A 14,632-nucleotide genomic window follows, 5' to 3' on the forward strand; every position below is an offset into this window, starting at 1 on the left:
AAGCAATAGCAGAATTATTAGTTTAAACAATATTTCTTTTATTGAAGTTAAATTAGTAGAATGACAGTACCATACTTCAGTGAATCAATAGGGATTTGGTAACAAGCTTTTAGCTAATGTAAACCATTTCTATGATTGCATTCTAGCTTGCTATGCTGTCGCCTGTTTGTATGCAAGTTTTATTTCTTATAATCTGGGTATTTGGTATTTTCAGCCATGACAGACTACCAGCAGTTTACCGACGAGGAGTTCTGTCCTAGTTCTCCATCTATACCACGACCAGGTAGGCTGATATTCAGGTGATATACAATATTAAAGATAATAATGTATTACTTTGAGCCAAAGCCTGAATTTTTGCCTTTACACTACAAAACACGTAAATTGACACACAAAACGAATTTCACACAGGGACCGTCTTTTAATTCGACTGCGGATTGTGTTTATCTTACAGTTCTAGTTTCTTTATCATCACCACCCCTTGTTATTTGTAATTTTCAGCATATGTCAGTGAAAGTCCGCCGCCATATTTTCCACCAACGGACGAAGGAAATGCACAATACACATGGGGAGTTCCTCCGGCACCACCTCCGGAAGTGACGTCACCATTACCAATAGGTGCTTATTAGTGATTTTAGACGAATAATATCCCGTTAACACTTTTTGGAATTATCAAATAACCTGGCATGTTTTCCTCGCTCTAACCTTTCTAGCATAAAGATTTATTTCAAAATTTCCTCGACCCTTTAAAATATTTTTTCAAGGATATCAGCAGTAATTAACAACTAACTGATGTTTCAACATTAAGCTTTATTGTGTTAAATATCTAACATGTGTATAACATTATATCGTTAGTATATATATTCCATCAGAGGCAGCTGTACGAATAATATGCATTTTCTAATGCTTTAGATGGACCAAGACCGCCACCATATATTGCCGATGATGCACCTCCACCATTTGAAGCTCAAGGTTGGTGTATATAATCAATTTGAGGGTTTCTCTTATCAAAGATTGAAAATATGACTGATATTGAATATGCTATACTTTCGGAAACAAATGTGATCGTCTATTTAGTGACTGTAACATCAAGGACTATTACATAGTATAAACCACGTAAGTGTGTTTTTCCTGATATTTTCTAATTTCATATCAAATTGATATTTTCAATATTTATATTACATGTATGGAATGAATGATGCTTTAAAGGCGACATAAAAACTTCAGACAAAGAAGTTAAAGTAAACCTTTCAACTGACAACCTATTTTAATCTTCAAATTAATCTGGTCCGTTTGGGGCATTAATCTTGGTATGAGAGTTGTCCATGATTAGTGGACTTCAGTAGTTAACGTTATATCATTGTGTCTGTGTCAACTGTAGTGAAAACTATTGCAAAAATATCAAGGATGTTGTTATTTACATAATGTCGTAAAATCATTGTATAAAAACAATATCATTATTTTTAATATTTTTAATCAACATCCCGTTTTGTTTTGTTTGGAACATGTTTAACATATATTGATCATAGAAGTATATTATAAGTTGAGTTATTGTATAAATCCAAATGATAATAATATACCTTTGAAATACGATACTATAGAGTTGGTGAAATATATAATCAATACTCATTTTTCTCAATTTTCAAGACAATACTGTTTATTGCACAATTTTTCTTTGCCAATAGATACAAGTCCTGGACAGTCTTCCCCGACGAGTGTGGTGGTACAGCAGCCAAACAGCAGTGACCAACCCTCCATGGTAATATTCACAGTCTTATATATATCAAACAGCAGTGACCAACCCTCCATGGTAATATTCACAGTCTTATATATATCAAACAGCAGTGACCAACCCTCCATGGTAATATTCAGTCTTATATATATCAAACAGCAGTGACCAACTCTCAATGGTAATATTCACAGTCTTAGCAGTGACCAACCCTCCATGGTAATATTCACAGTCTTATATATATCAAACAGCAGTGACCAACCCTCCATGGTAATATTCACAGTCTTAGCAGTGACCAACCCTCCATGGTGATATTCACAGTCTTATATATATCAAACAGCAGTGACCAACCCTCCATGGTAATATTCACAGTATTATATATATATCAAACAGCAGTGACTAACCCTCCATGGTAATATTCATAGTCTTAGCAGTGACCAACCCTCAATGGTAATATTCACAGTCTTATATATATCAAACAGCAGTAACCAACCCTCCATGGTAATATTCACAGTCTTAGCAGTGACCAACCCTCCATGGTAATATTCACAGTCTTAGCAGTGACCAACCCTCCGTGCTAATATTCAGTCTTATATATATCAAACAGCAGTGACCAACCCTTCATGATAATATTCAATCTTATATATATCAAACAGCAGTGACCAACCCTCCGTGGTAATATTCACAGTCTTATATATATCAAACAGCAGTGACCAACACTCCATGGTAATATTCACAGTCTTCTATATATCAAACAGCAGTGACCAACCCTCAATGGTAATATTCACAGTCTTATATATATCAAACAGCAGTGATCAACCCTCCATGGTAATATTCAGTCTTCTATATATCAAACAGCAGTGACCAACCCTTCATGATAATTTTCAGTCTTATATATACTACCAAAACGTATACATGTTCTCATTATCCGATCCGTTATGAGTTTAAAATTCAGCATTTTATTCATAATTCTTTTGAAACTTTTCTTATATTCGTCTGTTTGAAAGACATATTCATATTAAATGCATGTTATGTGATACGTTGATACGAGGCGGAAGCTATGATCCGGACATTTTGGTTGATTAGGCAAGTGCAAATTAGTTTAAAAAACAACAACACATCTCTTTTCCATAAAAACTAATTCTGCCAAACTTTCCTTGACCATTAACTCTAATTTAAGTTCAACTTGGCAAAATTTCGTATTTTTACGAAAATTGTAATGAACAACAACGATATTATGTGGATCAGATAGTTCAAACACTTTGGACTGAAATAATATTTAGAATACTTATTATTCCATTTAAAGCTTACGGATATCATTGGTACAGTTTTACCAATACGGTTTTTGTTTTTCAAAATGCACACGTCACATAACGAAATATTTATTCTCTGTTTAATGCCTCTCTTTTGATTTTTATAAAATTAAAGAACGTTATTTTCTAACAATGGACTGACACCCATCACGTGAACACTGTTAACCACACTTACCTGGGATTTACCTGGACTGTACCCACTGTACTCGCTATACTGTATTATACCATACTGCCAGTGTTATATATTCATCATGAATCCTGCACGGCAAAGAAGATTTATTGGACAGAAATCCGGTCTTCAATCATTGGGATATGCCGAAAAATATATTGAGGATAGACAGAATTATATATCACGTTTGCTTGAAAGTGTGGTCATTAAACAAAATCCTGAAGACAGGAATAGAAAGCTGAAAGAAGACATCAAAAGAGAAAACCAGCAGTTGATTGAGGAATTAAATGGAAAGATATTTGACTTAGAGACTGAAAATGAGAAATTACAAACAGTTGTCATATCCCTTGAGGATCAGGTCTGTGACCTGCAGAATGTCAAAAAAATCTCTGAGGCAGCCCAAACGACCTGGAACAGCATGGTCGCATAATGCTATTAGGTTTAATGGACTAGATGATCCTACAGATACTGAATCTATTGAGGAATGTGTTTCTAAAGTTGTTTAATTTGTAAATGAGAAACTGGACGTTCAGATAAGGAAAGATGACATCGACATTGCCCACAAACTTGGACATTTCAAAAGTGACAAACCTATGGACACTATCGTTAAGTTTGTTCGTCGACGTAAGAAGATGGAAGTGATCAAAGCCCGCTCCAAACTGAAGAAACCAGAGCCAATCAGAGGATACTCCATATTGCCTACAAACTTTCATGCGTGAAGAACACCTATAGCACTGGTGGGAAACTCTTTGCTATTCTTACCGATGGTAAAAGAGAAAACTGTTGTTTGACACCCCACTCACAGAGGATTACCTGATGAATGACTCCAATTTCTATGACAATGTGCTTTTTGATATTTCGGTAAAGTGACAAGGCACTATCGTGCCACCAGGATTTTTTCCTGTGTGTTAATTCTTTGTTTTTCGTGGTAGTGTCATGATTAAGAGTGATTTTTGGTAAGAGAAAACTAAGATAATGTATGTGTTGCTTCATTTTATAATGCATTGATATATGAGTTTATTGATATGATTCCGGATTTTGAGATAGGATTTGGCTTTGTCATTTATACTCATGTAATTCACTTCCGATATAAGACTATTGCAGATTCGTGCATGTTTATATTTATTGTTATTACTGTATTACTGTATTGGTATGTCTTAGAGGGTAAGTGTGCTGGTTGACAGTGTTCACGAGTATCTTGACCATATGTTTATTTTTCTTAATATTCTCTCTTTCTACACATCTTTCCGTTGTGCTCCTTTCCTTTCTTTTCGAGTCGGCACATATATTTTCGCACTTCAATATGACAGATAATAATATTTCTATTATATCGGCAAATTGTCTTTCTTTAGGTGAAAAACTAAAACGCAAAGATATTTTCTCATATTTCAGAGGTTTGAAAACTAATATAATATGTTTACAGGACACATTTCACAAAAGAAAATGAAAATGTTATTATAAATGAAAAGGGTTTTCAGTGTTTCTTTAATTCCTTTAAATCCAATTCCAGGGATGTGGCCATTTTGTTTCGGAACAATTTTAATTTCAAAGTTATCAAAGTGAAACAAGGGGGAGAGCCTGATGGTAATTTTTCAGCAATTGAAATTCAATTAGAAACTCACAAAGTCACACTTATCAGCTTGTATGGTCCCAAAGAAAATTAATAATTCTAAAGCCAGAGATAAATTATTGGAAATTATAGATATTTTTGCACTTATTGTTATTTATAGGGAGCATGAGAGTAATCCAATTAAACAGATTCGTCTTAACTTTTTGCTCATTTCAGATAATCTTCTCTCCAGTGTAGTTAAGTCAAATATTGAGCCTGACTAAAGGTCAGATAACTCTTTCCCTAGTGTATCTCTAAAACTAACAGCTTTTAAGGCACGAAAAGGTTATACTATAGATAATAGTTTATGAGAAAATTTGAACTGTCTTTGTTTGTTTGTTTGTTTGATTAATTAACGTCCTATTAACAGCTATGGTCATGTAAGGACGGCCTCCCATGTATGCGGTGTGTTGCATGCATGTTGTGCTGGGTGCATGTTTTGGGAGACTGTGGTATCTTCACGTTATGTCTTCGTGTATAGTGGATTTGTTGCCCTTTTTATAGTGCTATATCACCGAAGCTTGCCGCCGAAGACACCAAGCAACACACCCCACCCGGTTACATTATACTGACAACGGGCGAACCAGTCGTCCCACTCCCTGTATTCTGAGCGCTAAGCACGAGCAGAAACTACCATTTTTATAGACTTTGGTGTGTCTCGGCCAGGGGACAGAACCCAGAACCTTCCTCATAGGGGCGAACGCTCAATTCAAGGCCAAAAGTGCGGCGGTGCCAAGGGAGGCAATTTATTACATGTAAGTACAAAGCTAAATGGATTGAGGAAGGCGAAAAACCCACATATATTTTTTTAACTTAGAAAATAGGAACTTCACTTCTGAAATAATACCGAAATTGGAAAGGTTATAACACAGCAAGAAAAATTCTGTATGAGGTTCATTTTTTTTATAGAAATCTCTATAGCCCTGATTTAATTGTGATTTGGAAGATATTGATTTGAATGATGTATTTAAAGATTGTGATGTCTGCAAAATTAATAGACATAACTCTGAAAAATTGGAAGGTATATTAATTTAGCAAGGGTAACTTTGAAAAATATGAAAAATAACAAAAATCCTTGTATTGATGATTTTACTGTTGAATTTAAAAAAAAAATTTTGGTAATTTTTAGGTAAACTTTGTTGTTACTAGTAGATCAACCAATTCTGGGTTTTATGATGGTGAATTTTCTATTTCCCAACGGCGTGGAATTAAAACCTGTGTACCTAAGGGAGATAAATCAAGACATTTCATAAAAAAACTGGAGACCTTTTCACTCTGGTCACTTTTGTTTATAAAATTGCTTCATGTACAATAACTCGTAGAGTAAAAACTGTATTAGATAAGATTATATATAAAGATCGGGACGTTTTAGTGGGGAAAGCACAAGGTTGATTTATGATTTAATGCAATTCACGGGAGAAAAAATATTCCTGGAATGCTTTTGTTAATTGATTTTGAGAAAGTTTTGATTCAGTGTCTTGGAATTTCATTGAAAAGGTCTGTAATATTTTTGGTTTTGGCTCAGATATTATAAATTGGGTAAAAGATTTTCATAGTAATGTTGAATAGTCCAACAATTAATCAGGGTGGACACTTTTTAAGGTACACGGAGGCTGTCGGCAGGGGGACCCTATTGCACCTTACATTTTTATCCTTTGTGCTAAAATTTTGGCTTTAAGATTAAGACACAATAGTAGTATCAAAGTAATTGAAATTAATAATAATATCCTATTCTTCTGTCACAATATGCAGATGATTTTTCTCTCGCTCTTGATGGTTAAGAACAATCACTGAAAGAATCTATTACTGAACTTAATTTTTATAAAAGAATATCTGGTTAAAAATGAATGTCTCTAAAACAAATGTAATTTGGACTGGCAGTAATTTACTCTAATATGTATTGACGTCCATGTTAACTTGCATGAAATGCCAAAGGTGAACTTTGAAAAAAAAATGATAATACTGAAATATTTAACAAAACCTTGGAAAAGAAGATCATTTACTCCAATAGGACGAATTCAGATAAATAAATCTTTACTTATTTCAGAATTTAATCGTTTGTTTATGGTATTGCCAAATCCTGATGAATTATTTATCTCAAAATTGAATACCACTATTTTTGAATTTTTATGGATCATCAAGGTTGATTAAGTTAAAAGTTCATAAATCAATCAAAATACACATACAAGTATATATTTTTTTCCTGTAAGATTAATAGCCGACAAAACTAATTTATCAAATATAGTAATTTTCAAATTCATCTAACTCAGCCTGCTATTTTATGTTTCTTACGAGTATGTGTTTTTTTTTCTTTCTGATAGAAATGTAATGTATATGTCATGTCAAGTTTATGTTGATGTCCCATGTATTTGTAAATGCGTTATTTAAGGATTAACTTGAATAGATTTTTTATGTTATGGAGATATAACACAAAAATCTGAGTGTACTCTAAATAAACCGCGAAGCGGTTTATGATGAGAGTACACTCAGATTTTTGTGTTATATCTCCATAACATAAAAAATCTATTCAAATTAATCCTTATAATTCAATTTACTAAAGATAATCTCTTCAACATTTAAAATTCATTTTGGGACTCTTTTGTCTATGAAATTATTACGCCGTCATCTCAGCCAATCAGAAGCGACGTTACAAACGGCGACGCCATTTTTTCCTTTATGGGCTGATAAAGTAAATTGTTAAGCCAATGAAAATGCTCGTAACAAGCAAAATTGAATTATATGCAAAAAATGGAAAAACATTATAATTTTTTTTTTAAAAGGGATGTAATTATTAAAGATTTTTTTAAAATGGTGACCTGAAAATGATTTATTTGAAAGCTTACTTGTGTTCTTTAAAACTTGGTTGGATTCGAATATGTTTTCAAACTACAACTAAATGGCAAATTGTTTTTAAGAGTTTGGTTAATGTAGATATTTAAATTAATGGTGGAAATGAATATTTACAAATGTGCCAGGAATAAATTTGGGATTGATGTTTTAAAGCATGGAATACACTGATCAAGATGACTGATAAGAACACCACTACACAGGTATCTATTCTGAAAATTGTTACTTGGTTTAATGAAAATATAAATGTTGGTAAGAAGTTCATTTATGATAAAAATCTTTTTGAAAAAAAGCGTTATTACAATGAATGACCTATTAAGAGACAGTACTACTAACCAACTTCCTACATTATCATAGTATTATATTAGCTGTTAAAAAGTTCTTAGCATCGGCTATAATTCCTCAATAAAACTTCAGTTGTACCAGTTAACGTTGATTTTTTTTTTCTGAAGAAAAGGAACTAAAGATTTTTATAATATATTAATACATTACGAATCTGTGCCTTGTGTTCTGGTAATGTTAAGTGTAACAAAGACTTTCATCTTGATGATGCAACTTTGTACCAAATTTACAAAATTTTATTCCATATTACTAAAAACAAAGTTACAATGGTTTCAGGTCAGAATAAATCACCATATCTTAACAACAAATACTTTTCCTTTTAAAGTACATCTTTCTGTTTCTCCTGATTGTATTTTAATTAATTCTAAAATGAAACAATAACTCATATTCTATGGGAGTGTAAATAAGTACAAAATCTTTTAGATTGTTTTACAGCTCTACTTGATGTCTTTTTCATTTATTTTGGTTTCAATAAACAGTCTTTTATTTTCGGTCTACATTCCTCCAACTCCAATTTTTTTTGCCGATATAATTTCTCTGTCTACCCCTCCCCTTTCTCTTTCTTATTTTCTCTCTCTCTCTCTCTCTCTCCTTTCTCTTTGTTTTTCTTTTCTGGTGTGTTTTTCTTCTCTGTCTGTGCATGTTTGATAGCATAAGGTGTGTGTATGTGAAGAATAGAGGTTAATCTATTTGTCATGTCAAATGTGTTACAAAATTTGAAGAAAAAAAAAATACAAAAAAATGAATAAAGAACGTTGGCCGAAAGCGTTTATGTTAGAATTGTGTACCGGAAAAGAACAAATTGAACTCCTTAATTTTGATTTCTGCTAAGAGACTGAGTAATCAAACTGAACGTAAAGTTTTATTAAAGGTGTATTTAAAAAAAATAATTCTATCGTTAAAGTGATATATGCCGTATCTGGGCAAAGATTTTGCCATGTTATTTTACGATAACGTTGTGTTACAGCCTCCTGTCGTTCCGAATGACTACCTTGGATGGTCAATATGTAGCTGTCTGTGTTGTGTGTGGTCCCTCGGGGTTTGTGCAATACTGTCTTCGTATGATGTGAGTTCTTACCTCAATACAACACAAGTTCCTTTGCCCAGATTTCATTTGAAAGCAAACATATATATGGAATTGTTTACATAATGGCAAAAACCTTGATACTTGAGAAACACCAAGGTAAAAATTAAATAATAGTCTTTTATGGATTGTCCACCTTCGATAAATAAACGTATAGCCGATATATCAATTAGCTTTTTATTAATTATATTACCTGTGTTTCAGTCCCGTAAAGCAGCCTATAAGGGCGACCTGACCAACGCCAAGGCCAGCTCACTGTGTGCCCTGAGAATTAACATCGTAAACATGGTACTGGGAATCTTCATAATCATCTATTGTCTGCTCAGGTTCGGACTTGGCTTTTGATGTATCAACTGATATCTACCAACTACAACGAAAAGAGTATTAATCGATCGTTTTATGCAGTCCCTACAATTCCAACGGATCCGCCAACACATAACGAGTTACTTAGCGACCCCATGTTGGTAGCGAATTATTAATATCAACATAAGTATTAAGCGTGCATTAAGCAATTCTTCATTGAAAAAGATGAATCAAAGTAACAATGAAGAATAGGAGATTATCTAAAAAAGACATTTAATCCATTGATGGGATTTGCATACGACCCAAAACACGGTAATGTACAATGCTTAACTTTTACTTATACCGTCAATTTTCAATTAAACTAACTCAGAATACATTTAGCATTTCAGGAATATGGTTCAATTTAGTAACAAAATGAGTCATTTGAATTGATTTTGTTAAAAGGTATTCCAGTTGGTTGGGTTTCTCCTGTAATTTTAGAGTTCCTTCCCTTTGACCGCACCATGGATAATTTGTATGAACAAAAATGTATTGTGCTATATATAACATACAAAATAGAGCTTTCAAAGTATTGGGGGGATGTTAATATCCCTGGTTTTCCGATAAGAAAATGGTAACTATATTATCTAAAGCAGGATTCGCTGTTGTTACATTCGTGGTTCCATAGCATATTTCTACACAACGGACCATTCCTCTAATTAGTTATTCAATTCTATAGGCGTCATACCTTAGACGGTGATACTTGTATCAATAATTATAATAATAATATTGCTAAACACTTAACCTGAACCCTACACGTAGCCATAATCTTACAAACTTATCCTTACAATTAGACTTCATCCTACAATTATCCATAACCTTACACTTATACCTAGCCATAGATTCACACTAAGACTTCGCTTAAAAATTTTCCACATATTTACACCTATCCTTAGCAGAACGTAAAGCACAATTCGTCATGCTTCAAGGTATCAACCTTTTTTTCCAAAATAAATAAATAAATAAATAAATAAATTTATTCAATATATGCATGTAAATAACAATGTTTTTCCTTTCACAGAATGACTTCCATAACATATTTAAATTGATTATTTCAAATATGCACTTCCACCACTTTCACATTACTTACAGATACAATCATTGTTTACACATCCATTCAAAAAAGTTACTTTCAGCGGGGTGGTGGTGGGGGGATTCTTAAATAAAATAAATATTAATATTCGTTTACAGGTTTTATACATTTAAAAATGTTAATATATATATATCACATAATTTTACATTTAATTTCAAAACAATCATGAAGTAGTAGTTAATATTATTACCACTAAAAGTCATGTCCGAACGGTCGATATAGAGTTTACATTTATATAAAGAACTCAGGCTAGTTTACTCGATAAAGAGGAACATTAGCTGTATAATTTTAACAAACAGTCACCGAACCAATTACACACGTGTCTTCATTCACTCCAGCGGCTTACGTTTATCTTGCTCACCGCTCTCATTCGCCACCATGCATGAAGTAAGTGTAACAATTTGGTATCAACCTTTTACATATTTGTTTGTTTGAATAGATTAACGTTATTTTAATAGCAAGGGTCATGTAAGGACGGCCTACTATGTATATGGTGTGCTGTGTGTATGAAGTGCGCGATGCGTATTTTGGGAGACTGCGGTATTTTCGTTTTGTGCCTTCTGGTGTTTCCCTTTTTAGGTCATCTGACCCGAAGGGTCAGGATGACCTATTGTCATCATGCACCGTCCGTCGTCGTGCGCCATGCGCCGTGCGCCGTCCGCCGTCCGCCGTCCGCCGTGCGCCGTGCGTAAACTTTTTATTCAAACGACTTCTTCTCAAGAACCAGAAGGCCCAGGGTACTCATATTTGGCGTGTAGGTTGCTGGGATGGAGGGCTACCAAGTTTGTTCAAATGAATGACCTTGACCTTCATTCAAGGTCACAGGGGTCAAAAAGGCTAAAATCTTTAAACGACTTCTTCTCAAGAACCAGAAGGCCCAGGGTACTGATATTTGCCCTGTAGGATGCTGGGATGAAGGGCTACCAAGTTTGTTCGAATAAATGACCTTGACCTTCATTCAAGGTCACGAGGGTCAAATAGGCTAAAATCCTTTAAACAACTTCTTGTGAATAACTAAGAGGCCTAGAGACCTGATATTAGGCCTGTGGCATGCTGGGATGAAGGGCTACCAAATTTGTTCAAATAAATGACCTTGACCTTCATTCAAGGTCACGAGGGTCAAAAAGGCTAAAATCTTTAAACAACTTCTTCTCAAGAACCAGAAGGCCCAGGGTACTGATATTGGGCCTGTGACATGCTTGGATGAAGGGCTACCAAGTTTGTTCAAATGAATGACCTTAACCTTCAATCAAGGTCACAGGGGTCAAAAAGGCTAAAATCTTTAAACAACTTCTTCTCAAGAACCAGAAGGCCCAGGGAACTGATATTTGCCCTGTAGGATGCTGGGATGAAGGGCTACCAAGTTTGTTCAAATAAATGACCTTGACCTTCAGTCAAGGTCACAGGGGTCAAATAGGCTAAAATCATTTAAACAAATTCTTGTGAATAACTATGAGGCCTAGAGACCTGATATTAGGCCTGTGGCATGCTGGGATGAAGGGCTACCAAGTTTGTCCAAATGAATGACCTTGATCTTCATTCAAGATCACAGGGGTCAAATAGGCTAAAATCTTTAAATGAATTCTTCTTAAGAACCAGAAGGCCCAGGGTACTGATATTGGGCATGTAGCATGCTGGGATGAAGGACTACCAAGTTTGTTCAAATGAATTACCTTGACCTTCAATCAAGGTCACAGTGGTCAAATAGGCTAAAATCTTTAAACGATTATGTTGTATTGTACTAATAGTCAGATGACCGTTAAGGCCCATGGGCCTCTTGTTATAGTGCTATATTATTGAAGCATGCCGCCAAAGACACCAAGCAATGCACCTACCCGGTCACATTAAACTGACAATGGACGAAGCTGTCATCACTCTCTCGTAAACTACCACTGTTATAGACCATAGTGTGTGTCTCGGCCAGGGGACAGAACCTAGAGCCTACCTCACACCGGCGAGTGTTCAACTGATGGCCAAACGTAAGGCGCTGTCAAGGGATACGTTAGGAAGAAGAAAGTAAATTAGAAAAAAAGAAAATCTTAAATTTAGTTGCCTTTCACGATCTTGCAATAGGGGCAGCAGGTACATGGTAAAATTGCTTGAAGTTGTAAGAGTTATCGTTCGTTGAACACAACACCAATGAATGTACATAAAATAATATGCCACGATAATTTTTATTTTTATCTACGTAAAAGAACATTAATTTATACGTAATAGAACATGAATAAATGTTTAAAAGTAACTTCTATGATCTATCGATAAAAAGAAAAATAAAGTTATCAAAATAATCATATTTAAGCGTCTTAAGTTCAAAATGTTATATTACATATGCCGTCATTTACTTTATAATAGTAATCTGCCGATCAAAGATAAATTATATCAATCTGTGTTTTTACTGTTTGAAAGGTATCGCAGCTGTCATGATGTCTGTATGGATACATGTATCTCTTTTCAGCTCAAATATTACAAGTTGTTGGAGTTTCCTCCCCTTCGCTAAATAACGTTGCTTTCATGAGGAGGTAGTAATACCACTCCATCCGTAGAATGTCGCGTGCATTGAAAAACACAGAATACATATTTATGAAATACTTTCAAATGCAGAAAGAATGATAAAATCAAGTGCCGCTAGTAAAACATGTATGATAAAACGCTGACATAATAGTTTTATAAGATTACATCAATTTCATATAAATAATAATTATGCAACAAATAGATAAAGAAAAATATAAAGCTGATTACATGCAGAGCAAATATATTAAAAATATTTTGGAACGAAAATGGTTTTGGAAAGAAGATACAATTCAAAGCACAATAGTAAATGAATAATGAAATTGGTAGATCATATATATATAATGTGTATTGATTCTAACATCAGAAGTATGAACATTCACGTGCTGTATCCTGTACATGTATCTGTCACAATGCCCGAGTCCTTAGTTTACATGAATACACATTCAAAACAGAATGTAAAATCTACCTGACTATTAACAAAATCTCGATTTCTATAGAATACAAGGTTATCCATTATGTATATAGTTATATCCGATACCAGTTCTAACTGAATAACAATAGCAAAATGACGAAACCAAGAACAGCAAAGCATAGACATCATAGTAATAGTACAATACACATTAAATGTCCATTCTCGAAACACATGTGATATTATCAACTTATTATACACATGTAGCGCACTTATATTTTTATGATAAACATTTTAGAAGTGTTAATATTGTATCAACCAATATTTCAATATCAAATAAGAACCTGTATCCTGTTTACTTAGGCTTTATCTATTTAAAAAAAAATGTATATACCGTTTCTCCTTTAAGTTGTTTACAGTGTCATAAGCTGAATATTTTACATACTTCACACACCAGCTTTGTACAAAGCAGTTGATTGTGTTTCACATTATGAAGTATAAAGGCGGTGCTGTCACCAATATCAACGTCTTTTTATTTATATACACTTTCAAGTTTTGTGGTCATGATATGATATTAAGGTTCGTAGACAAATTTAAGTAACGAGGGGATACAATGGAGGTTCAAATCTCCAATTTCCCCATCTGAATGAAACTTAAACCTTTTTTCACATCTATGCATTACAACGTTGTAAAATATTGAAAAAATACCTAATAGTCAATATAGATGTTATATCAATTTAGTTAGATCTTTGTGGTTAAGATACATTTTACTTGGTGTCGCAATACACCAGCAGCCTACTCGTGTATACATTTACATCAGACAAAAATTGCCAAAAACCTTTCAGGTAGGGCGTTACACACTGTAGAATTGTACCTGCTGCCCCTTATTGCATGATCGTAAAAGGCGACTAAATTTAGGATGTTATCGTTTCTATTCGCTTAACTTCTTCTTTCTTCTTCCTATCGTCTTCCTTGACACTGCCTCAATTTTAGCCTTCAGTTGAAAGCTCACCCTTTTAAGGAAGGCACTGGGTTCTGTCTCCTGGCCGAAACACATCATTTTCTTTTCTCGGCATAAAGGGAGTGGGACGACTGCTTTGCTCGTTGGCAGTAAAATGTGACCGGAATGGGGTGTGTTGCTTGGTGTTCGTTCGGCAGCATGTTTCATTGATATAGCATTTGATAAG

The 14,632-nt window shown here is 34.1% G+C and overlaps 1 protein-coding gene across 1 annotated transcript; it reads left to right on the top strand.

Annotated features, from left to right (window-relative positions):
* The first annotated feature begins 216 nt into the window (after positions 1–216).
* Positions 217–10,023, top strand: LOC138316769 (transmembrane protein 91-like). Its single transcript, XM_069258425.1, has 6 exons — positions 217–283; positions 499–615; positions 910–969; positions 1,683–1,756; positions 8,974–9,072; positions 9,295–10,023. Exons 1-6 carry the CDS (start codon positions 217–219, stop codon positions 9,433–9,435), a joined length of 558 nt encoding a protein of 185 aa, XP_069114526.1. The 3' UTR covers positions 9,436–10,023.
* The last annotated feature ends 4,609 nt before the right edge of the window (positions 10,024–14,632 follow it).

This window comes from Argopecten irradians, chromosome 2 (assembly GCF_041381155.1).
Source record: "Argopecten irradians isolate NY chromosome 2, Ai_NY, whole genome shotgun sequence".
Taxonomy (NCBI): domain Eukaryota; kingdom Metazoa; phylum Mollusca; class Bivalvia; order Pectinida; family Pectinidae; genus Argopecten; species Argopecten irradians.